Here is a 23655-nt window from a genome sequence, read left to right on the forward strand (position 1 = left end):
GCACATTAACTCCTTGTTTCCCCCTCAAAGCCCCCTCCACCAACTCCAGACCTCGCCACCCGCCCCGCCCCGCCTGAGCTCCGCATTGCCGCTCAGCGCAGGCGCCAGCCTGCCCCTCCCCCGCGCCCCTCTTCCCGCGCTCAGGCTGCAGCTGGCGGGGCCTTGCCGAGAGCACAAAAGGCCTCTGCAGCTGGCGTCCCCCCGTTGCCCCTGGCAACCATTGAGCGGCGCCTCGCTCCCCCTTGACCCCGCAAGGAGAGAGTAAACAGAGCCTCCATTGGCTAGCCGGGGCAGGGAGGCCAATCGGAGTAGAGGTTGTAAGGAGGCGGCCGAGAGAGATTGTGAGGGTAGGGAGTTAGGGTTAGAGGCTACCGGCGAGGCTAGAATCCCAGCGTGGTCGGTTGGAGCAGATATGTCTGTCCGGAGGCACATTGGGAATCCTGAGGTGAGGGCCAGGTCTCGATCGGAGAGCCGGAGGGGGCGGGCGCACCGGAAAAGGCTCCACGTGGGCAGGGAAGAGCAGCTGGTGACTTCCGCCGGCCGGAAGGCGGGAAGCGGCCGGCGTGAGGAGGGGTCTGGAGAGCGGAGGGAGGCGGGGCGGGCCTGGGGGATTCCGAGCCAAGTTCGTTTTGAGGTGGTGAGAGACCACCCTCCCGCACGTTCACTGTACCCTGCCATTTGTCACCCAGAGGAGCGAAGTGCACGAAGACACAGTCCCTTCCCTCAGAGGGCTTACAGTCTAGGTGTGGCAATTCCACAATATAATGAACATACACATGAACGCCCTGAACCCTAAAGGAGCCATCATTTCTGACTCTGGGGATACCTGAAGATCAGGAACAAGCAGATCAAGCCATTTGTAAAGGAAGCAAAATATGCCATTAGTTTACCCTCTTCCCGATAGGACTTTTTACTTTCTTGTCTGTTTCACCCCTAGTGCCCTGCTGCATTTGTGCTCGTTTAATTTCAACAAATTATTGGACTCCTACATTGCAGTGGGTGCCAGAAATACAGAGAATAAGACAAGGCATTTGTCCTTTAGTAAGTTCAGTCTAGTGAATGACTTGTAAACAGAATTTGCGTACAGTGTGGTTTGGGAACAAGTTAAAAGAGCACAGAGGAAGGATTGGACTCATTTAAGGAAGTGAGTAGAGGTCCTGGATATGGCCTGAAATGGCAAGGTGATGAGCCAGGTGAGGAAGCATCCCAGAGAGACCAGCGTAAGCAGAGATAAAACGGGGCAGTGGACAGTTCCCTGTAGAGAAGCAGGAGTAAATTCTGGAAGGGCCCTCTGTACCTTGCTAAAGTACTTGGCCTTTATACTGAACAGGAGTTGCAACTTCATTTCGTGGTGGATGTCTAGGAGCTGTGTTGAGAAAGTTGTGAGGTTAAGTTTAGACTCTGCAGGAGAATGCCAGGATCAAATCTAATCTCTGCCACGGAGGTGAGGGAGGTCGGTATGGAGAGTGGCAGTTTGCCACATATTTATCTTGCTTGCTGGTCTGAATTTGAGAAGCTTTTGAGAAGTTGTAAGTAACTGAGTGATGTGGTCAGATTTGCATTTTAAGCCAATGGCTATAGCTGCATTGTGGTAAAAGGATTTTGAGACGGATAGGACTGGAGAGAGACAGATTGGTTAGGTAGTATTTATGACACAGACTTAAAGTAAGGTCATCGAACTAAGGAATGCGAAATATTTAGGGAATTAGGTTGTTAAGACTTCGTGATTAGCTTTGGAAAATGAGAGTGGACTGGATGACTTAGTTTCCTAGCTTGGGCTACTCATTGGTGCTGATGCCGTGAGTGAGATCAGAGGAGTGTAGGGGGAGAGAAGCAGGGATGTCCTGTGTGGTCATACATTTGTGTACTGGAAGATGTCCAACTTCCTTGTTTTAGTGGAGCACAATTTCCAGAAGTTTCTTGAAAAAGAGTGCATGAGGAATAAATATTTCTTATTTATGTCTAAAATGTTAGACATGTCTGAAAATGTTATTCTACCTTCACATTTATTTGCCTGCAAGTTTGGTTGAGTATAGAATTCTTGGTTGGAGACCATCAGCGTTTTGAAAACATTGCATTGTGGTCTTCTAGCATCCCGTGTTGGCTGTGGAGAAGTCCAAAGCATGCTCTTCCTTTGTATGTGACTTGATTTTTCCTTTCTGTAAGCTTGTAGAATCTTCTCTCTGTTACCAGTGTTATGTGTCCCAAAGATATGCCTTGCTGTGGGTCTGTTTTCACTCATTTTGGTGGGAACCAGAAATTCACGTCTTTCTATTCTGTAAAATTTTGTTGAATTATTTTGTTTCTTGAATTCACTCTCTTTCTTGAATTCATTATTCTCATATTGCTTCTATAAGTCTGATTCCCTAATTTTCTTAAAACTTATTTCCTGTATTCCACATCTTTGTCTTTTCCCTGTCTTGGAGATTGTTTATTTAAGTTTATCTTCTAATCCGTCTAGTTAATTTCCACCATCATGTTTTTAATTCTTAAGAGCTCTGTTTTGGACTTTGATGTGTCCTTTTAAAAAACTTTATTTTGAGGTGCCTCAGCGGCTCATTTGGTTTAGCATCCGACTCTTGATTTTGATTCAGATCATGATCTCACAGTTTGTGGGCTTGAGCCCTTTGTCAGACTCTCCGCTGTCAGCGCAGAGCCCGCTTTGGATCCTCTTTCTCCCTGTCTCTCTACCCCTCCCCTGCTCCCTGCTCATGCACGTGTATGTATGTACTCTCTCTCTCACTCTCAAAAATAAACATTAAAAAATAAATAAAATCTGTAAAACTTTTATTTTGAAATAACTATAGATTCACAGGAAGTTGCAAAAACAGTACAGTCCCATATGCATTTACACAGTTTCCCTCACTGATTATATTTTATGTAAGTATAGTATAATATCAAAACCATAAAGTTGACATTTATATAGTATGTTTATAGTTCTAGGCTAGGCTGTTTTATCACTTGTGTAGATATAATCAATTTGCATGGGTTTATATTTGTCATCAAAATACAGAACTATTCTGTCACCACAAGTATCTCCCTCATACTGTCTCTTCCTAGTCCCATCCGCTTTCCTCCCCTCATCATCCTAACCACTGGCAATCACTAATGTGTTCTCCATTTTTGTAATTTTGTTCTTTGAAAATGTTACATAAATGGAATCATATGGTATGTGACCTTTTGAGATTGGCTTTTTTCACTTAATGTCCTTGAGACACATCCAAGTTGTTGCTTATAGCAATAGTGTGTTCCTTTTTATTGCTGATTAGTATTCTGGGCCATGAATGTGTAACAGTTTGTTTAACCATTCAGTTATTATAGGATATTTTGGTTGTTTTCAGTTTGAGGCTATTATAAATGAAGATACAAACCGTTTGTATGAATGTTAATTTTCATTGCGATGGATGTTAACTTTCATTTCTCTGTGATAGAGACCTGGGAATGTAGTTGCTGGGTTGTATGTGAGCATATATTTAGTTTTTTAGAAACTGTTTTCCAGAGTGACTGTACCATTTTACGTCCTCATCACCAGTGTATGAGAGATTCAGTTTTGGCACATTCTTGGCAACATCCCATATTGTCAATATTTTTTATGTTAGTTGTTTTTATAGGTGCACTATGACATCTCATAATGGTCTCAATTTGCATTTCCCCAATGGATTCTGATTTGAACATCTCATATTTTTTCATGTGCATTTATGTATCTTTAAGAAAATATCTTTTTGTCTTTGCGTAATTTCGAATTGGATTTTTTTTTTTACTGCTGTTTTGTGTGTTTGTTTGTTACTGTGTAAATGTTGATGATTGCCAAACCAGTGATCATTACAGTTACATTTTCTTTCTTAGCCACTTTTTGTTTTTCCTGGAGTTTCATTCTGCCTTTATTTTTATTCTGTACTATTTATCAATTTTTGGAAATATGTAGAAAAGTTTTCTTACATCACTACTGATAGCTTTTTTCCAGTGATTTTTTTCTCCAAAACTTTTGTTCTGCATTTGTGTTTGTGTGTATGCACATGCACTTGTGTGTATGTAGAGAGAATTTTATTTTATGGTTTTGTTTTACCCGAATGTTACAATGTTATATACATAGTTTTTGCACTTAACAATAAGTCTTGGGGATCTTTCCATGTCAGACAAATATAGCCTAACTTAATTATTTTCTTTTAACTCTTACATAAGTACTTGGTATGACTGTAGAGCAAAAGTTTTTATTTTTTTTACTTGTTAAATTTTAATTTTTTTAGTAAAAGCATTATGAGCTGTAATTTACCTATTTAAAGTATACAATTCAGTGCGGTTTTAATATATTCAGAGTTGTGCGATCATCACTGATCAGAACATTTTCATTTCACTGAAAAGAAATCCTATAACCTTTAGTTATCACTCTCCAGTTTTCCCATTGTCTTCCCCATCCAGTCTTGACAATCACTAATCTACTCTGCATAGATTTGCCTATTGTCTACATTTCATATAAATGGAGTCATGCTAAATGTGGTCTTTTGTGACTGGATTCTTTCACTTAGCATAATGTTTTAAAGGTTCATCCGTGTTATATCGTGTATTAGTACTTCATTCCTTTTTATTACTGGATAATAGTGCTTTGCGTAGACATACTTCTTTTATTTGTTCTTTTTGATAGACATTTGGTTGTTTTTACTTGGGAGCTATTATGAATGATGCTACATGAATATTCATGTACAAGTTTTTTGTGTGGATATATGTTTTCATTTCTCTAATGATAGTTTTTTGAACTTTTTTTCCCCTGCATAGTGTATTTCCTTCCTATTGCAATTTTTCTTTTTGTTTTGTTGGAGATGTTTGTATTAATCAACTCAAGCCACCTTAACAAAGTGTCACAGACTGGGTTGCTTAAACAACAGAAGTTTATTTCTGGCAGTTTGGGAGTACTGGGAAGTTCAGAGTCAAGGTGCTGGCCAGTTCAGTTTCTGGTGAGAGGTCTCTCCTGCCCTGTAGAGAACTGCCTTCTCGCTGTGTGTTCACTAGATTTCTTTCTGTATGTCTTTGTGCAGAGGGGAGAGAGCTCTCTGGTGTCTTTGTTTATAAGGACACCTATTACACTGGTGCCCCACCCTTATGCCCTCATTTAACCTTACTTACCTCCAAAAGGCGCTGTCTCTAGATACAGTTACATTGGGGTTTAGGGCTTCTATGTAACCCCAAACCATAAAAAGTTAGGATTAAAAGAAGCCTGAGAACATTACTATGGATTTCGGGGGGACACAATTCACTTCATAGCAATGTTCTCAGGCCTCTTTTAGTTCTAAATCATTAATTTATGTTTTGGAGAAGGAAACTTAAACAGGTGATTTGAAGCTGTATTTTTGAGAGGGACTTGCTGATGGTGAACCTAACTACAGGAAGATCTCACTGGGCCATGATTTGGGGGACTGTCCTCCCACATTTGTAGGTTCAGCTCTTTCCTCTTAGGCTGGTTATTTTGCTCAGAGAATTCCTCCACTCTTCTGAGAGTAAAAGCCTAACCGAATTCCTGGAGGAATTAGAGCTAGGAGCTAAATTTCGACATTAGTATGCATCATTCACTTCATGCCCCTATTTTCAGTAATGGTATCTCTGCCTTTCTCTGTCTGGATATGTCCCAGTCAAGAAACCCTTTTCAGGAGATAAATCTACAGAGATCCGCCATGGTGGGGGAGGGGAGGTCACTCAGTAGCACACAGTGGACAGGGATTTGGGGATCCAGTTGCTTCTCAAGCAGCCTTCAAATAATCTTATTTCAGCCATTCCTTTTACTCCCCACTTCTGAAGGTGCCTGGAGCTGTCACTTCCTAAGCCTTTTAAAGATTGGTCTTGGCCTTCCCTTTGACTTTCTTGAATCAGTGAAGTCCTTTTCTCTGTTGATCTGCTTTCTAGACTTCAAAAATCTATTACTGTCACTTCTCCCACTCTCTCTGGTTTTTTGAGATTTATGTCCTTAAAATAGAGACAAAATTGAGGTTTCAGAAGGAAGTGGAATTAAATGCATGTGTTCAATATGCTATCTTCACCCAGTAGATCATGATCTGTAATTATTTTATTTGTAATTTGTAATCTGTAATTATTTACTTGTTTATTTCTGGCATACTTACAAGAACATAAACTCGTATGCATTGTCCCACTGCCTGGCATGCAATAAACATTTGTTGAATGAGTACATGAATATATGGCTGAGCTGGGAGGAGAAGTCAGGCCACAGTTCCCTATTTGGATATCAGAAGCATATAAATGGAATTAAACCTAAGTGTTTGGCCCACAGAGAAGCTATAGATTGAGAAGATGGAAGCTTGGGGAACATAGTGGTTAAGTGGCTGACAGACACGATCTGTGTGTCATTGGAGAATCAGGAGAAAGAGATATCACTGAAACCAAGGGAGAGGAAACTGGAGACGCTAGGGCTGTATAACAGTGTCAAATGGTACAGAAAGGTCAAGTGAGTTAAAGAACGAAAAGGAGCCATTCTGTTCAGCAATTGGTGGATCTCTGATGTTGGCCAGCTGCCATAGGAGCCATAGTAGAATAGTGGGGACAGAAGCCATGTTGCAGTCCAATGGATTGAGGAGTAAAATGCAGATACCCACTGTAGGTCCCCCTTCAAGCCGCCCCCCCCCCCACCACGAGGGGCTTAGCTAGAAAGGAATGGGTGAGGGGAGGGTGTTCCAATTACATATTGGAATATATGTTCCAATTATAGATTGATTCCTCATGAATCACCCTATGTTTACTGGCTTAAAATAATAGTCATTTTATTATGCTCTCTTCCGGTCCCAGAGGTTGACCAGGCTCAGCTAGGCACTTCTCATTTGGGATCTTATGTAGTTTTGCCAGTAGACAGAAGCTGGGGCTAGAGCTATCTTGAAGTCTTCTTCAAAGCCATTGACACAGTCTGTTGGCTAGGCTCTCAGTTGGGGCTGTCAGTCTTACTACCTACACATGGCCTTTTTCCTGTGGCTTGGCCTTTCTCACAACATGGTAGCTGAATTCCAAGAACACATGTCCCAGGAGAACTAAGTGGACGCTGTACTCCCTTCTATGATGTAGCCTCAGAAGTCACCCGGCAGCACTTCCATCCCACTCACCAGCCCGTCCAGATTCCAGTGGGGCTGGGAGCGGAGCCTTTGGCCCCACCCCACCGTGGGAGGAGTCTCAACATCACAGTCTAAGTGAGATGGGAAATTCTGTTGCAAACATCTTGAAAAATACAGTCAGCCATAGGCAGTAGCTGCTAGCAGAGTAGAGGCTGCTGCATGTGCATACAGGGTCAAGGTTTGTGTTTGAGATCAGTAGAATTGGGCCATATCAAAACTCCTTTTTAAAAAAATTATTTAAAAGACCTATGTTAAATGTAAGATTGCCTTAAATGAGGCTCTTTTCAAGATTGGATTCATTTCCTTCATTTGATGGAAGAAGGTAAACAGGAGATAAACAGAGAACTTCTGAACAAAACGTATAATGGTATTTTAAAAAATCCTTTAAATATAAATCTTATCACATGTGTTGCCATTGAAATACACCTAACTTTGTGAGTTCCATTTTGAGAGAGGTGGAAGTCAGAAAAGCTCATCCATGTTTGAATGATTTGAGATTCGGGCAATGCCACTCATTTTTTGGTGATTTTCCTTCAGAAAAATCCCACTATTGACTTCTCCTACTTCTCCCTTCCTCTGCAACATCCATGGATTCATAAAGCCGAGTCTTACTTTGCGTGTTAGTCATCTGCCAAAATACTCTTGCAATTATGTGGCCATAGCTCAGTATTTTTGGTACGTTCCTGTGTCTTCAGGGCCTACTCCAGACCCTCAGCCTACGTTCAGGGTTCTCTCATGGGAGCCTACCTATCCGTGTGCCACCATACAGCACAGGATTTCATATACCTGTGGTTCTTAACACCTGTTAGGTCATAAGCCTCTTTGAAAAGTTGGTGAAAACAAGGACCTCTTCTCCATAAAAATTTTATAGACATAACATTTTACAGAGTTTCACAGGACTTATGGACTATCAAAAACCCAACAGTGGATCCAATTGTTCAAACCCCTGGAGTGAGGGTGGAGGGTGGAGGCTCTAGAGCCAGACTACCCAGTTTCGATCCAGGTGCCACCCTTCTCACCCACTGAGTAACCTCAGGAAGCCACTCCATCTTGTGCTCATTTCCTAATATGTAGGATGAAGATAATACTGGTATCTACAGGTGGTTGTGAGGATGAAATGAGATAATATAGGTAAAATGCTTGGTCGAGTGACAACATAGTTAACCATTCAACAAATGTTAGCATCGATTACCTTCATTAGAGTTGTTGTACCTTCTCTAGCAAATAGAACACCACGCCGTTCTTTAAACATGCTTTTAAAGTGTCTTTCCTATTAGAATTGTCTTCACTTAGAACATTTTTTCCACCTGTTTCCCCTCTCATTTTATCCATAGAATTCAACCCTTGAGACACAGCTCCAGTGCCATTTCTTCCGCAAAGTCTCCCATATCATCCACCTGTGTGTGGGTGCTCCCCTTGCCTCAGACTCCCAGGGCCATTGCGTGGTGCTGACATGCACGCTGCGTGTCCCTCAGGTGTCGCGTCCCCTCCATCCGTTAGGCAGTCCTGACTGCTCATGCTGGTGCGAGGCCTCACAGCAGGTGCAGAGATCTAGGAGGTAGAACCACATCCCAAGGGCCAGAAGTGAGGTGCGTGATTAGTACAAAAAGCCATGGCAGTCCAGACAGGGAAGAGATGTCCATCCTACCGGGGCCTTCAGAGGAGTCTCATTGGAAGATACATTTGTGCTGGATCTTGAAAGGGGGGTGGAAGCGAAATAGCTGGGAAGGCGTGGCCACACAGGGGGGACATTATCTTTGGACCTTTCTAGGGTTGTAAGCCCTCAAAGAGTCTTTGACATTTTTGATTGTTCTCCAAGAGCCCCTAATCATATCACAAACATGAACTTTTCTTAGCTTCCTCCCTCCTCCCGAGGAACTTCATCGTGATCGCCTAGCTGATACCTTTATCTTAAATCCATATCCAGTATCCAGAGCTGAGCCTTCTGCCTGGGCTCTGGGCCTCATGCTCTCCTATTCCCTCATTCCATACCTTCCTGCTACATTTCCAACCGCTATTATCCAGCCTCTAAACATCCTCAAAGCTCTCCTTTCTTCCAAAACAAAACAAATCAACAACAAAAACTTATTCCTTAGCAACTCTCAAGGGGAAAAAAAGGCCATCTGGCTACTATCCTCTGCTTTCCTCCAGCCCTGTCTCACACAACCTGCTGTTTTTGCTTCTGCTTCTGTCAATTTACTGTAACCTCATCCACCAGGGCCGTCAACAATGTTCTGGTTTGTTCAATCCAAATTTACTTTGTTATTCTCTTACTTGACCTTCATTCTTGTTCATGTTTGACCTCTTGTTCTCAGACTTGACAGCATTGATCACTATTGACCACTCCCTTCTTCCTGAAACTCTTCTTTCATTTTCGTGACCCCCCTTTCTTCTGGCTTCTCGTCAGTCTCAAACATGGTGCTTTTCTCTACCCGAACTTGAGGGCTGGGGTTTTTCTTCTCAGACAATCTCTGATGGTGATTTTGTCCATTCCTATGGCTTCCCCTGCAGCCTTTATGCTGACAATCCCCAAACCTTGTTTCTGCAACCCCAGATCTCCTGATCTCCAGACCCAAATAGCCAGCTCACCATTTCCATTTTGGATAACCCACAGATACCTCACAATCCGCATGCCTCAATGTGAAAAACATGATGTTTTTCAATGTATGCTTCCTCTTTAATTCCCTTCTTTGGAGAATGTAACACCGTCCTCCCCCTGTTATACTAGGCAGTTTTCCATCTTACTGATTTTACATCTTGAAGCCATCTCCTCTTCCTCATCTCTACTGCCACTGTCTTAGCGTCATAGATCTTCTTAGCACAACTACCTCTTAATTGATCTTTGTGCCTCCACCCTTGACTATGATTCTGCCAAGAACAAACTTTCTAAAATGGAAGTATAATCCCATCACTCCTTACTTTCTTCAGTAACTCCCCAATCGTCTCCACTAGTGTTTCTCAACTGTAGCACTATTGGCATTTTGTGCCAGTTAATTCTTTGCCGTGGACGACTGTCATTGTAGGATGTTTCACAGCATCCCTGGCTTCTACTCAGTGGATACCAGTAGCATCCCCACCACAGCCACCACCCACCTAAAAGGTGTTCAGACATTGACAGTTGTCCCCAGGAGCAGGGGGGAGCAAAATTGCCCACTTAAGGATAGTCATCTGCAAGGAAAAGAAAATCTGGGACCCTTGGCATGGGTGGATACAAGGCCCTTTATGAACTGTCCCTCCCTGGTTCTTCTGATCCCATATTGCCCGCTATGCTCCTGGTCTACCAGTTACCAGAAACCCTGCGGTTTCCACCTACTACTCCTTTAGCTTGACCAATTTTCTTGGCCCTCAGATTTCAGGGAAGTCATGGCTCAGGGCGCAGTTCTTGACTCTTTTAGTCAGGATTTCGTGGCACTCTTACATGCGCCCTCTCCTTGTTTGCCACGCAGCATGGCATCTGTTTGTTGGCTGGTCTTTCTCCAGCACCACTGAGAGCTAGAGGGCTCTGTGTCCTCAGCACAGTGGCTCACGCCTAGTAGACACCCAGGAAATGTCTACGGCAGGGTTGGTGCTCAATAAGTCTTTGTTGAATGAATGAAGAGTCCTTGAAAGAGCTTCTTTCCTCAGCTCTTTCTCTTTCCACCATTTCATCCTGTTTATGTGACTGGGGAAAACAACAAAAAGCCAAAAGTAGGTCACGAAACAGTCACCCCCAAAGCAAGAATTTTAAGGATAAAAGTATGGCAGTTCCATAAAATCTACAGTGGAACTGGAATTTGAGTGAAGCACAAAGTTTTACGTTGTGGTTGGCACTCGAAAGCCAGGAACGAGAAGTTGGACCAAACTGGGAAAATGGAAAAGAGACACTACATTTTTCTACTGCAGCATATGGATTTCTCATTAGTCTGTGTAAGGGAAAACCAGGGGCAGGAGGGGCCCAGCGCCTGCAGCTGTCTAAACTACCCCCCCCATCATTCTGCTGCCACCACACCTGGTCCCCAGAGACACCCTCACTTCTTAGCTATGTTGGCTTAGGTATGGACAAATCCCTTTGGATCAGCAGAGACTAGCCTGGAGTTTTTCAAAAGACACTTTGCTAGGAAACTAGTGGAAAACAAAGCAAAACAAAAGTAAAAACAGGATATAGCATATAGAAATTATAAAAATACAGAGCACAAAAAAAATGAAAAAAGAAAATCCCTTAGCCTAAGATAACTGAACTCTACTATTAGCTTTTCTTGAGTCGGTTTACCGGGCACATGTTTTCCCTGCTTTTTTGGTTTGCTTTGTTGGTGTTTTGTTTTGCTATGATATTGTCTTCTGAGGGATCTTATCCTAAAGTTCCCCTTTTTTAGTCTTTAAGTATTCCCCTCCTCTCACTTAAGAATCTTCTCCATCTTTGTCTAGAAAGGTGTTAAATTGGTATTAGAGGCAGTTTCTCTTAAAGACAGCAGGTTACTGATCACATGGGAGACAGGAGCTCTCCAGCCTTTCTCTAAGGATGAAAAGCCTTACTTAGGGGTTCCACACACACACATCTGAGGCCCAATGCTAAATGTTCAGGACAAAGGTTTTACTTGCCTGGAGTGAAATGAAAACCAGAGACAATGTCATGAGCTGGGTTTTTTATAACAATAAAGGACCAATCTTTTTATTCTGGTATTTCTTTTCCCTTTCTTATTTTTTAGGTATTGAAATGGAAGATGATTGTTATGACAGTTTGCACATTTGTATAAAATACCCTTTCTTGGAGGGCAACTGGGTGGTTCAGTCTGTTGAGCATCCAAATCTTGGTTTTGGTTCAGGTCATGACCTCCTGGTTTTGTGGGTTTGAGCCCCACATCAGTTCAGCGGTGGCAACGTGGAGCCTGCTTGGGATTCTCTCTTTTCCTCTGTCTCTGCCCCTCCCCCACTCATGCTTTTTCACCTCTCACTCTCTCTCAAAATAAATATACTTAAAGAAACTTTTTTTAATGTTTTATTTATTTTTGAGAGAGAAAGAGACAGCGTGAGCAGGGGAGGATCAGAGAGAGAGAGGAAGACACAGAATCTGAAGACAGGCTCCAGGCTCTGAGCTAGCCGTCGGCACAGAGCCTGATGTGAGGCTCAAACCCACTAACCATGAGGTCATGGCCTGAGCCGAAGCTGGATGCTCAACTGACTGAGCCACCCAGGAACCCCCAGAAACTTTTTTTAATGTCCTTTCTAGGGGCACCTGGGTGGCTCAGTTGGTTAAGCATCTGACTCTTGATTTTGGCTCAGGTGATGATGCAATGGTTCATGGGTTCGAGCCCCATGTTGGGCCCTGTGCTGACAGTGCAGGATTCTCTTTCTCCCTCTCTCCCTCTGTTCCTGTTCTGCACACACATGTATGTGCTCTCTCAAAATAAGCAAACATTTTAAAAATGCATAAAATGCCCTTTCTTGGCAAGATTAGAAGTTGATAATTCTCTATAGGTACCCCCAGTTATTTGAAATTCTTCCTGGTCTCTGAAATCTAAAACTCTGGCCAGCAGGACGTGCTGTCGTTAACTGTTTTCAAGAGCATATGAGAGGGGTGTTAAATTTTAGTTCTCCACCTGATTTTTCCCACTGAGTCGGTAGAGCATGCAACTCTTAATCTTGGGGTCATGAGGTTAAGCCCCACACTGGGTGTAGAGATTGCTTAAAAAGATAAATGCATAAAAGCAATTTCAAAAAATAATAATAAAGTTTGGTGTTCCAACCCAGGTAGTTACTGTAATATACTCTGCATTCTAGATATTTATTTGTTGACTGCAGATCAGTAAATGTGCTTACCATGTACTAGGTCCTGGGCATACACAGATATGAGTAAGTCCTCATCCCTGCCTCCAAGAAAATCTAGAGAAGCTTGGGGTGTGAACAATGGTACAGGGTACTCTGGAAGCCTGGGAGAAGAAATGCCCACTTCTACCTTGGACACCTTACAAAGGAAGTAAGGTTTTGAAGTAAGGTTTTGCCCAAGGACAAGTCAAGGAAAGGCATTCTAGGCAGACATTTGCTAAGCCTGGAGACCTGAGGGGAACTCTCGGGCCACATCAACATGGGGCCATATGTGAGAGTGGCCAAAGATGAAGCCAGTAAGGTGTCACCCAGTTTTAGTTTCATATCCTGCAGCTACCTGTGACTAAACATATGATTTTCATACTTGTAGGCCAGAAAAGCGAGCAAACTAGATCAAACAAGAAAGCTAGATCTTTTTTTGTTGTTGTTTATTTACTTTTTAAAAAACTTTTTAAAATGTTTATTCATTTTCATGAGAGTGACAGAACATGAGCAGGGGAGGAGCAGACACAGAATCTGAAGCAGGCTCCAGGCTCTGAGCTGTCAGCGTAGAGCCCAACACGGGGCTCGAACTCGGGAACAGTGAGATCATGACCTGAGCCAAAGTTGGATGCCCAACAGCCTGAGCCCCCCAGGTGCCCCTATTTATTTTGAGAGAGACAGAGAGAGCAAACAAGCAGGGGAGGTGCAGAGAGAGGGAGAGACAGAGAATCCCAAGCAGGCTCCCTACTGTCAGCACAGAGCCTGATGTGTGGCTCAAGCCCACAATCTGTGAGATCATGACCTGAGCGAAACCAAGAGTCAGACACCTTACTGACTGAGCCACCCTGGTGTCCCAGGAAAGCTAGATCTTGAAGTGTTGTCTCACTAGCCTTCCCTCACTTGGATGGCTTTCACAAATGCCACTGAAACAATATGGGTGAATGCCTTGTACTTGGATTTAGAGTTCCCTCCCAGAGCACAGGACAAGGGCGACCTGACATAGGCATTCTTTGATGACCACAAACTTAACCCTGGGCCCGTGATGAGCCTTGGTGGCCCCGAGAGCAGATGCCATCTTAGTGATACCTGTGGGACCTCAGACCCAGCTAGGCAGCGGGGGAGGACTGCCAAACCAGGTCCTGGCCTAGCAGCAACTGGGCACAGTGCTCAGGTCTGGGTCCAAGTGCTACTTTTTAGGGGAGATGGGGAGAACATCTAGAGGGTGTCCAGAGGAGATGGCCTAATCATACCAAGAGTAAAAGAAGGACCAGAGAGCTGCCTTTAGTTATTTGAACAAATTTCTGTTCAGGCATGTGTGGAGGTTGTCTCGTTCAGGGCTGTGACAGTGGACTAGACCGAACTTAGAAGGAGACTAGTTTTTGCTCAATGTCAGAAATAATTTTTAAGCATTTTTTTTCTAATTATATGAGATTATTATGACAAAAATGAAAATATTTTGACAGAAACAAGATAACCATCCTCACCTATGGAAATACTATGGTGAAGAGTCCTAGAGTGAATGGACAGTTGGACCTCTAGGGCTCCTTCTGTCTTTAAATCTGATAAAATTTGGGGCACTAGGTGTCTCAGTTGATTAAACATCCAACTCTTGGTTCAGCTTAGGTCACGATCTCCTGAGTTCGAGCCCCACATCGGCCTCTGGGCTGAAGGTGCAGAATCTGCTTGGGATTCTCTCTCTCTCTCACTCTCTCTCTCTCTCTCTCTCTCTCTCACACTCACCCCTCCTTTATCCATCTCTCTCAGAATAAATAAACATTAAAAAATCATTAAACTTGATAAAATTTTAGCATCTGTTCTATTTTTTTTAATACCTGACTCTTTCCCACCTCTGTCACCCTTACTTTTACATTAACCTGATTAATTTGAGAACTTTCTTATTTTTTAGTATCTAACCAGAAGAATACCACAAAACCCAAGGTATCAGCATATCAAATCAAGACTGGATACTGGTGAGTAAATATTAGAAAATTAACTTTTTTTAAAAAATCCAGTTAATTATTGACAAGAGGCAGGCTGTTATGCCCGATACCAATCAAAGCTCAAAGTTTCTCATTTTCTTGCCCCATGTCCTTCTGGACTCAGAATTTATCTTTGAAATCTTTTTTATTTCTTCCAGATCATCAGTAAAAATTTCCATTTACTAGCTTATGATAATTTGAGAAACTGATAAAAACATTGTTCAGAAAGTTACAAGGCTGAGGCTAAATGAATATCAGCGTTCAGCCTCTAGTTTGGAACAACTTAATTCCTTCAAGCTAGGTGTAATAGATAATATTTGTGAACAGGTGTTCAATTCAGTACTTGCAGAATGCCCACTACCTGCAAAGTCATGGACTATGGAACACAGAACGCGGAGTGCCACTTGCGACTTTTGTAATCAGAGAGCTTAGATCCAAATGCAGGCAGACAGACCTGAGTGAGTCACAAAATACCAGACGAAATTCAATTAGTGCTTCAGGTAAAATGAGATTTAAGAGTCACGTTGCTGCTGACTTCCACGCTCTTAACATTTTTCAGCGTCATGAGGAAGACCACTCCCAGGTCCCTAGTGGATTTGCAGTCTTGTGAGACTTGGGCTTCTCAGTTGTTTAGTTTTCCAATCCGTTAACGTCTGCTATGGAAAATCCATTCTAGGACGATGGTTTTGCTGGTGGATTGGGGCACCGTGGGGCTTGGGCAGGGCTGAATTTGCCATCAGTGACCTGAGGACAACTAAGGAAATACACATGAGCCACTGACTTGGTTTAAATCTCATTCATTTTGTCTTTCCTTTTCACCAGTCTTCTTCAAAATTAGTGTCTTCCATTATGCATATTTCCTCATATAACATGGACTTTCAATTGAATGTTCTAAATGAGCCCCATTTATAGATACTATTTCTTGGGACCTTTCTTTCAAACATTTCCAAGCTGTACCCATACTTATCCTTGCAAATATCCTGTTTGACGGGAGATAGAAACTTTTATCTCTACTTTTGAGGAGGAGGAAATTGAGGCACAGAGAGTGATTTACTTGAAGTTCATTAAAGGAGATGGAACTGGGATTGGAGTGCGGGGTGAGGAAGTCGATGGCACCCCAGATCAGGTGTGAAGCCCTGGCCAGTGTCTCCTTGGCCAGCTGTCCCCGCCCCCCACCCCCCAGTCTCCTTCCTTCTACTACAAACGCCTTCACCTCCTCCATCTCTTCCTGTCTCCCCTTTAACTGTGACCCACCCTTCTGGAATAAGCTAGTCTGTGAAGGAAGCACTTTGATTAAAAATTTTAAAGACAACTATAAAGGAATGCATTTCTTTTGGAACCTTATTAAAATTAAAATTATTAAGAGCTGAGGTTTATTTCAGATATATAGATTTTTCTGTATCTTCGTAGGTTTCTTTTTTCCTCCTGGAAATTGAAAGAAATGAAAACTCATTTCTTTACCTTCAATTCCTCAATTCATAATCAAAATTTGACTTAATAGTAGTACCTGATAGTAATTTCAATTTTTTTGGACTTGAGATACTCAAGTGTGCTTTTTATAATACATAGTAATTGCCTATATCCTTTTGTGTCCTCGGGTTTTTAAACTGGAGTTTTTGCTAATTAAGCCTTTTATTTTGAAGTGATTATGGATTCAGATGGCGTTTTAAGAAACAATACAGAGAAATTCCATGTACCCTTTACCCTGTTTCCCATAGTAACATCTTGGAAACTATACTGCAGTATCACAACCCTGATAGTGACATTGATACATACAAGTCTAGATACAGAACATTTCCATCACCATAAGGGTCCCTCAGGTTGCCCTTTTAAAGGCATAGCCACTTTCTACCCTCATCCCCTCCATAAACTCTGATAACCACTGATCTGTTCTCCATTTCTATGATTTTGACATTTCACAGATGCTATATATATGGAATCATACAATATGAAACTTTTTTTAATTGGCTTTGCCCGTAGCATAATTCTCTAGAGATCCAGGTTGTTGCATTTATTGATTTACACCTTTTTTATTACTGAGTAGTCTTCCCTGGTACAGATGTGCCACAGTTTAATCATTTACTTGTTGAAGGACATCTGGATTGCTTCCAACTTTTTGACTATTACAAATAAAAGTGCTATAAACATTCACGTTTTGGTTTTTGTCTGAATTTACATCTTCATTTCTCTGGGGTAAATGCCCAGAGGTGCCATTCCTTGGTCGTACGGTAGTGCACTTGCAGGTTTCTAAGAAACTGCCAAGCCGTTTCCCAGAATAGCTAGACCATTTTACATTCTTACCAGCGGCGAATGAGTGCTCCAGCTCCTCATCCTCACCAGCATTTGGTGGTGGTGCCATTTTTAATTGTAGCTGTTCTTATCGACGAGGAGTGGCATCTCGTTGCGGTTTTGATTTGCATTTGCCATCTGTACATCTTCTTCAGTGAAGTGTCTGTTCATGTCTTTTGCCCGTATTCTAATTAGATTGTTTGCTTTTTAACTTGAGTGTTGAGTATTCCTTGTGTATTCTAGCTCCCAGGCCTTTGTTGGATGCCTGGCAAATATTTTCTTCCAGGCTGCAATTTGTCTTGTCATTTCCCCAACAGGGCCTTCTGACGCGTAGAAGTTTGTAATTGTGGCGAAGTCTAATTTATCAGTGTTTCCCGTTTTGGATCATGCTTTTGCTGTCAACTCCAAGAACTCTTTGCCGAGACTAGATCCCAGAGATTTTCTATCATGCTTTTTTTTTCTAAAAGTTTTATAAGTTTTCAGTTCATAGTTAAGTCTGTGATACACCTCAAGGTAATTTCTGTATCAGATGTGCCCCTTAGATCAGGATTAACTGTTTGCTTATGGATGTCCAGGGGCTCTAGCACCGTGTGTTAAAAGGCTGCCTTTCCCCCATTGAATCGTACGTTCACCTTTGTCAAAAGCCAGTTTGGCCTGTTTGCGTGGATCTATTTCTGGGTTCTCTATTCTGTTCCATTGTCTGTGTGTCTGTTCTTCTGCCAGTGTCTCACTGTCTCGATTACTGTAGCTATATGATAAATTCGATGCTTAAAATTGGTTAGGCTGGGGCGCTGGGTGGCTCAGTAGGCTAAGTGTCCAACTTTGGATCAGGTCATGATCTCGCAGTTTGTGAGTTCAAGCCCAAGCCTGCTTCAGATTCTCTCTCTCTCTCTCTCTCTCTCTCTCTCTCTCTCACTCTCTCCCTCCCTCTCTGTCCTTCCCTACTTGTGCTCTGTCTCTCACCTTCAAAATAAGTAAACATTAAAAAAATTTTTCTAATGGGTTAGATTGATGACTCCCGTGTTATTTTTCTTTACAAATTATTTTAGCTATTCTAATTCCTTCGCCTTTCCAGGTAAATTTTAGAATGATCTTAACTACATGTACAAAAAAGCATTGCTCTGACTTTGATAGGAGTTGCGTTAAACAAATATATCAATTTGGGATGAATTGACACCTTTGCTATGTTGAGTCTTCCAATCAATTACTATACGACAGGAGCTCCCCCACTTCTCTGAGAGTTCATTTTCCACAGTTTCGGTTACCTAGACTCATCCGCGGTCAGGAAGATGCGCCTCCTTCTGATGTATCTCAGAAGGTCATAGCAGTTTCCTGCCACATCACAGGCCCGATGTCATTCCCCTCACTTCTTATTATGCATTTTATTATCTCATATCATCACAAGAAGAAGGGTAGAAGATATTTCTTCCTGTTTATTTTATTTTATTTTTGAGAGAGAGAGAGTGGGCGAGCATAAGTGAGGGAGAGGAAAAGAGAGAGGGGAGACATAGAATCCGAAGCAGACTCCAGACTCTGAACTAGCGCAGAGCCTGACAACGCACGACTCAGACTCACGAACTCTGAGATCATGACCTGAGCCAGAGTCGGGCACATAACCAACTGAGCCGCCCAGGCGCCCAAGGATATAAGATATTTTGAGAGAGAGAGAGAGAGATACCACTTTCACATAACTTTTATCATAGTATGTATTATAATTGTTCTATTTTATTATTAGTTATTGTTGTGAATCTCTTACTGTGCCTAATGTATAAATTAAACATTATTATAGGTATGTATGTATGTATAGGAAAAACAGTATATGTAGGGTCAGTACTATCTGTGGTTCAGGGGTCTGCTGAGGGGAAGGGTCTTGGAATACACCCCCTGAGGATAAGGGGGGACGACTATGTGTCTCTCTGTTTATTTAGATCTGCTTTGGTTTCTTTCATCAACACTGTATAGTTTTCAGCATAAGGGTCCTGTACAGATTTTGTTAGATTTACACCTAAGTATTTCATTTTTCTGGAGCAATTGTAAATGGTATATTGTATTTCTAAGTTTGATGTTACTGTGTTCATTGCTAACTTCCATAAATACAGCTGATTTTTGTATGTTTCTCTTGAATCTGGGACTTGCTAAATTCACTTATTGGGACAAAAGGAGTTTTGTTTGTTTGCTTGTTGTCTTTGGTAGATTCCTAGGGCTTTCCTATGTGGATGATAATGTCATCTACAAAACAGAATAGTTTTATTTCTCCTTGCCAGCCTGTACATGTCTTTTATTACCTTTTATTGCTTTATTGCACTGGCTAGGACTTCCAGAATTATGTCAAACAAGAATGTGAAGAGTGAACATCCTTGTCTTTTTCCTGATCTTGGGGGGAAAGCATTTAGTCTTATATCATCAGGTTCAACGTGAGCCGTATCTGACTGAGGAAGTTTTCTCCTACTCCTATTTTTGTGAGAATTTTCCATCACGTATGACTGTTGCATTCTATCAAATGTTTTTACTGCATCTATTGATAGAATCATATGATTTGGGCTTTAGCTTGTTAATAGGGTAGATTACCTTGGTTTGCAAATATTGTACTATTACTGCATCTGTGGACTAAACCCCACTTAGTCAAGGTGTATAATTCTTGTTACATATTGCTCAATTCTATGATTTTGTTAAAGATTTTTGTGTCTATGTTAATAAGGTACATTGGTTTGTGATTCTATTTTTGGGGGACTGTCTTTGTCTATTTTGTTTTAATGTTTATTTATTTTGGAGAGAATGAGATAGAACATGAGTCAGGAAGGGGCAGAAAAAGAGGGAGACACAGAATCCGAAGCAGGCTCCAGGCTTTGTGCTGTTGGCACAGAGCCTGATGTGGGGCTCTAATTCATCAGCCATGAGATCATGACCTGAGCTGAAGTTGGATGCTTAACCAACTGAGCCACCCAGGTGCCCCTAGTTTTTTTTTTTTTTTTAATGTTTGTTTATTTTTGAGCTAGAGAGAGACAGAGCATGAGTGGGGGAGAGGGAGGAGAGAGGGAGACAGATTCCAGAAACAGACTCCAGGCTCTGAGCTGTCCTCACAGAGCCCGTCATGGGGCTCAAACTCCTGGACTGAGATCATGACCTGAGCCGAAGTCGGACACTTAACTGACTAAGCCACCCAGGCACTCCTGTCTTTTCCTAGTTTTAGTAGCAGGATAACATCAGCATCATCACATGTGTGGGGAAGTATTTTCACTTGTTCTGTTCTCTGGAAGAGATTGTATACTATGAATTATACACTTTAAAAAAGTGACATTTATTGTATATACGTGATGCCTCAATTTAAGGAAATAACATACCCATTAGGAAAAAGATTGAGTAGGAAACAAAACAAAACCTTAGTGTTAATTGTTGTAATTGGTTAATTGGTGTTCATTCTTTTTTTTTTTAGTTTTTTTAAACAATTATTTATTATTGAGACACAAAGACAGAGTATGAGCAGGGGAGGGGCAGAGAGAGAGACACACACAGAATCAGAAGGAGGCTCCAGGCTCTGAGCTGTTAGCACAGAGCCCAGTGCGGGGCTTGAGCTCACAAGCTGTGAAATCATGACCTGAGCCAAAGTCAGACACTTAACCAACTGACCACCTAGGCACCCCCGTGGTCATTCTTTCTTAAGCATTTGGTAGAATTCTCTAGTAAAACCATCTGAACCAGGAAATTTCTGACAGTTTTTAAATTTTGAATTCAATGTTTTTTATGGTTACGGGGAATATTCAAGTCATTTGTTTCCTTCTGGGTGAGTTGTGGTAATTTGTGTTTTTTGAGGAATTAGTACATTTCATCTGAGTTTTAATATATATGTGAGGACTGTTTGTCATCTTCACTTCTTATCCTTCTGATCTCTGAAGTCCTAGCCCCTTTTTCACTCTTGACACTGCTACTTTGTGTCTGTCCCCTTTGTTCTTTGCTATACATTTGTCCATTTTACTGATCCCTTCAAAGAGCAAACTCTTGGTTTCATCAGTTTTCCCTATGGTTTTTCTGTTTAAAATTTCACTGATTATTTTTTTGCTCTCATATTTATTATTATTCCTTTCTTCTGCTTTGCATTTCTAGATTCTTCTTCTATTTCTAGATTCTTGGGGTGGGAGCTCAGCTTATTTATTTAAGACTTCCTCTTTTTTTAATGTATACAGTTAGTGCTGTGAATTTCTCAACACTGCTTTAGCTGTCACACAAATTTTGGTGTGTTGTGTTTTCATTTTCATTCAGTTCAATGTACCTTTTCATTTCCTTTGAGACTTCCTTTTTTTGATTCGTGGATTATTTAGAAGAGTGTTGTTTAGTTTACAAGTGTTTGGAAGTTTTCTTTTTATTTTGATTTCCAATTTGATTCCATTGTAGTTGGAGGACAAACTCTATGTTTTGATTTTTTTAATGCATTGTTGTTCATTTTATTGCTCAGGATATTGTCTATCTTGGTGTATGTTTCATAGGCACTTGAAAAAAAATGTATAGACCCATACTTTTACTTTCTGTAGTCTTTCTTCTTTCCTGAGGTTCCAAGGTTCCTTCTTTTACTTTTGCTTTCTGATTAGAGAACTTTTTTAGCCATTCTTTAGGGACTTTTGGTGACAGCCTCTCTTCATTTTCTTTTATCTGCACAATGCCCTGATTTCCTTTCATTCCTAAAGGGCATTTTCTCTGGGTGTGAGAGCCTAGGTTGACGATTTCTTTCTTTCAGCACTTGAAAAATATTGTGCCACTTCTTTCTGGCTGCCACGATTTCTGATGAGAAATCTGCTGTTATTTGAACTGTATTTCCTATATAGGTAATGGTGTGTCCTTTTTTTTTCTTTGCTGCTTTCAAGATTCTGTTCTATGTAGTTTTCAGAAGTTCAATTATGATGTATCTTGATGTGGGTTTCTTTGGGTTATCCTGTTTGTCATTTGCTTGACTTCTATGTACATCTGTAGTTTTGTGTCTCTTGTCGGATCTGAGGAGGTTTCAGCCATTATATCTTTGAGCACTTTTCCAGCCCCACCTTCTTGATCCTCTTTCTGGCTCTCTGATGGCACTGCATCCTAGCCCAGCAAGGATGGGAATCAGGGCTCTCCACTTGATCTTCGCTGCCAGGTGAGGGTCGTGTTTGGCTGGAGTAAAAGCAGTTATTATCTGACAGTTTTCTGGCTTGCTAGGCCTGCCCCTTTCCCAGTCCTGTGGACATGAACAGCAGGCTTTTGATGGGAATTTTCTTTTTCTTGTCTGTCCATTGGTGTTTCTGGATTGCTGGCTTCTTTAGCTTCAGGTCTAAATATATGAGGCAAGCAGACAGACAGACAGACAAAGCACAAAGCTAAGTAACTCAACCATTGTGCCATTTCTTGGGTCCTGTGGTTTCTAGCCAGTTTGTCTTACTCTTTGCAACCTACCAGTCTTCTTTTATATTTTATACATAATGTCCAGAGTTTGGGGGGGGGGTTTATTCAATCTTTTTTATAATTAATATTCTCTTTTCTTTTCTTTTCTTTTGTAACTTTTTTAGCGGGAGGGAAGGGCAGAGGGAGAGGGAGAAGAGAATCTTAAGCAGCCTCCACACTGAGTTCAGAGCCTGACCCGGGGCTCCATCTCACAACAGTAAGATCATGGCCTACGCCAAAATCAAGAGTCAGATGCCTAACCAACTGAGGCACCCAGGCACATTGATATGTTATTGAGATATAATTTACATCCCACAAAATTCACCCTTTTAACCTTTTAAGCAATTCAGAGGTTTTTAGTACGTCCCCAAGGTTGTGACACCATCATCACTGTCTAATTGCAGAACATTTTTGTCACCCCAGAAAGAAAGCCCATATTCAATAGCAATCACTTCTCATTCCCTCCTTCTTCCAGTCCCTGTTAACCACTAACTTGCTTTCAGTATCTATGAGTTTGCCTATACTGAACATTTCATATAAATGGAATTGTGTAATATGTGGCCTTTTTTGTGTCTGGCTTCGCTTAGCAGATGTTTTCAAGGTCTGTCTATGTTGCAACATCTATCAACACTGCAGTCTTTTTTTACTGCCAAATAATATTCTATTGTACAGATATTCCCCATTTGTTTATCCAGTCGTCAGTTGATGGACAGTTGGATCATTTATACTTTTTGGCCATAATGCTGCTGTAAACATTAATGTACAAATTTTTGTGTGAGCATATGTTTTTCATTCTCTTGGTGATATACCTAGGAGTCATGTGTGACCGTATGTGGTAACTCTGTGTTTAATTTTTTGAGGAACTGCCAAACTCTTTTCCAAAGCAGCTGCACCACTTTGCATCCCCACTAGTGATGTCAGAGGGCTCTATTTTCTCCACGTCCTTGATGATGCTTGTTACTGTCCATCATTTTGATTATAGTCATCTTTGTGGATATGAAGTGGTATCGCATTGTGGTTTCGATTTGCATTTTCCTAATGACTAATGATGTCGAGCACCTTTTTATGTGCTTATTGGCATTTGTGCATCT

The 23655-nt window shown here is 41.6% G+C and overlaps 1 protein-coding gene across 1 annotated transcript in view; it reads left to right on the forward strand.

Moving 5' to 3' along the window:
* Positions 1–290: 290 nt before the first annotated feature.
* Positions 291–23655, forward strand: part of CEP41 (centrosomal protein 41) — a 46708-nt gene continuing 23343 nt past the window's right edge. The window contains exons 1-2 of the mRNA XM_029923419.1: positions 291–445; positions 14797–14860. Of these exons, the coding sequence (XP_029779279.1) occupies positions 413–445; positions 14797–14860 (97 nt within the window). The 5' untranslated portion in view covers positions 291–412. The remainder of the gene's footprint in view (positions 446–14796; positions 14861–23655) is intronic.

This window comes from Suricata suricatta, chromosome 2 (assembly GCF_006229205.1).
Source record: "Suricata suricatta isolate VVHF042 chromosome 2, meerkat_22Aug2017_6uvM2_HiC, whole genome shotgun sequence".
In the NCBI taxonomy this organism is placed as follows: domain Eukaryota; kingdom Metazoa; phylum Chordata; class Mammalia; order Carnivora; family Herpestidae; genus Suricata; species Suricata suricatta.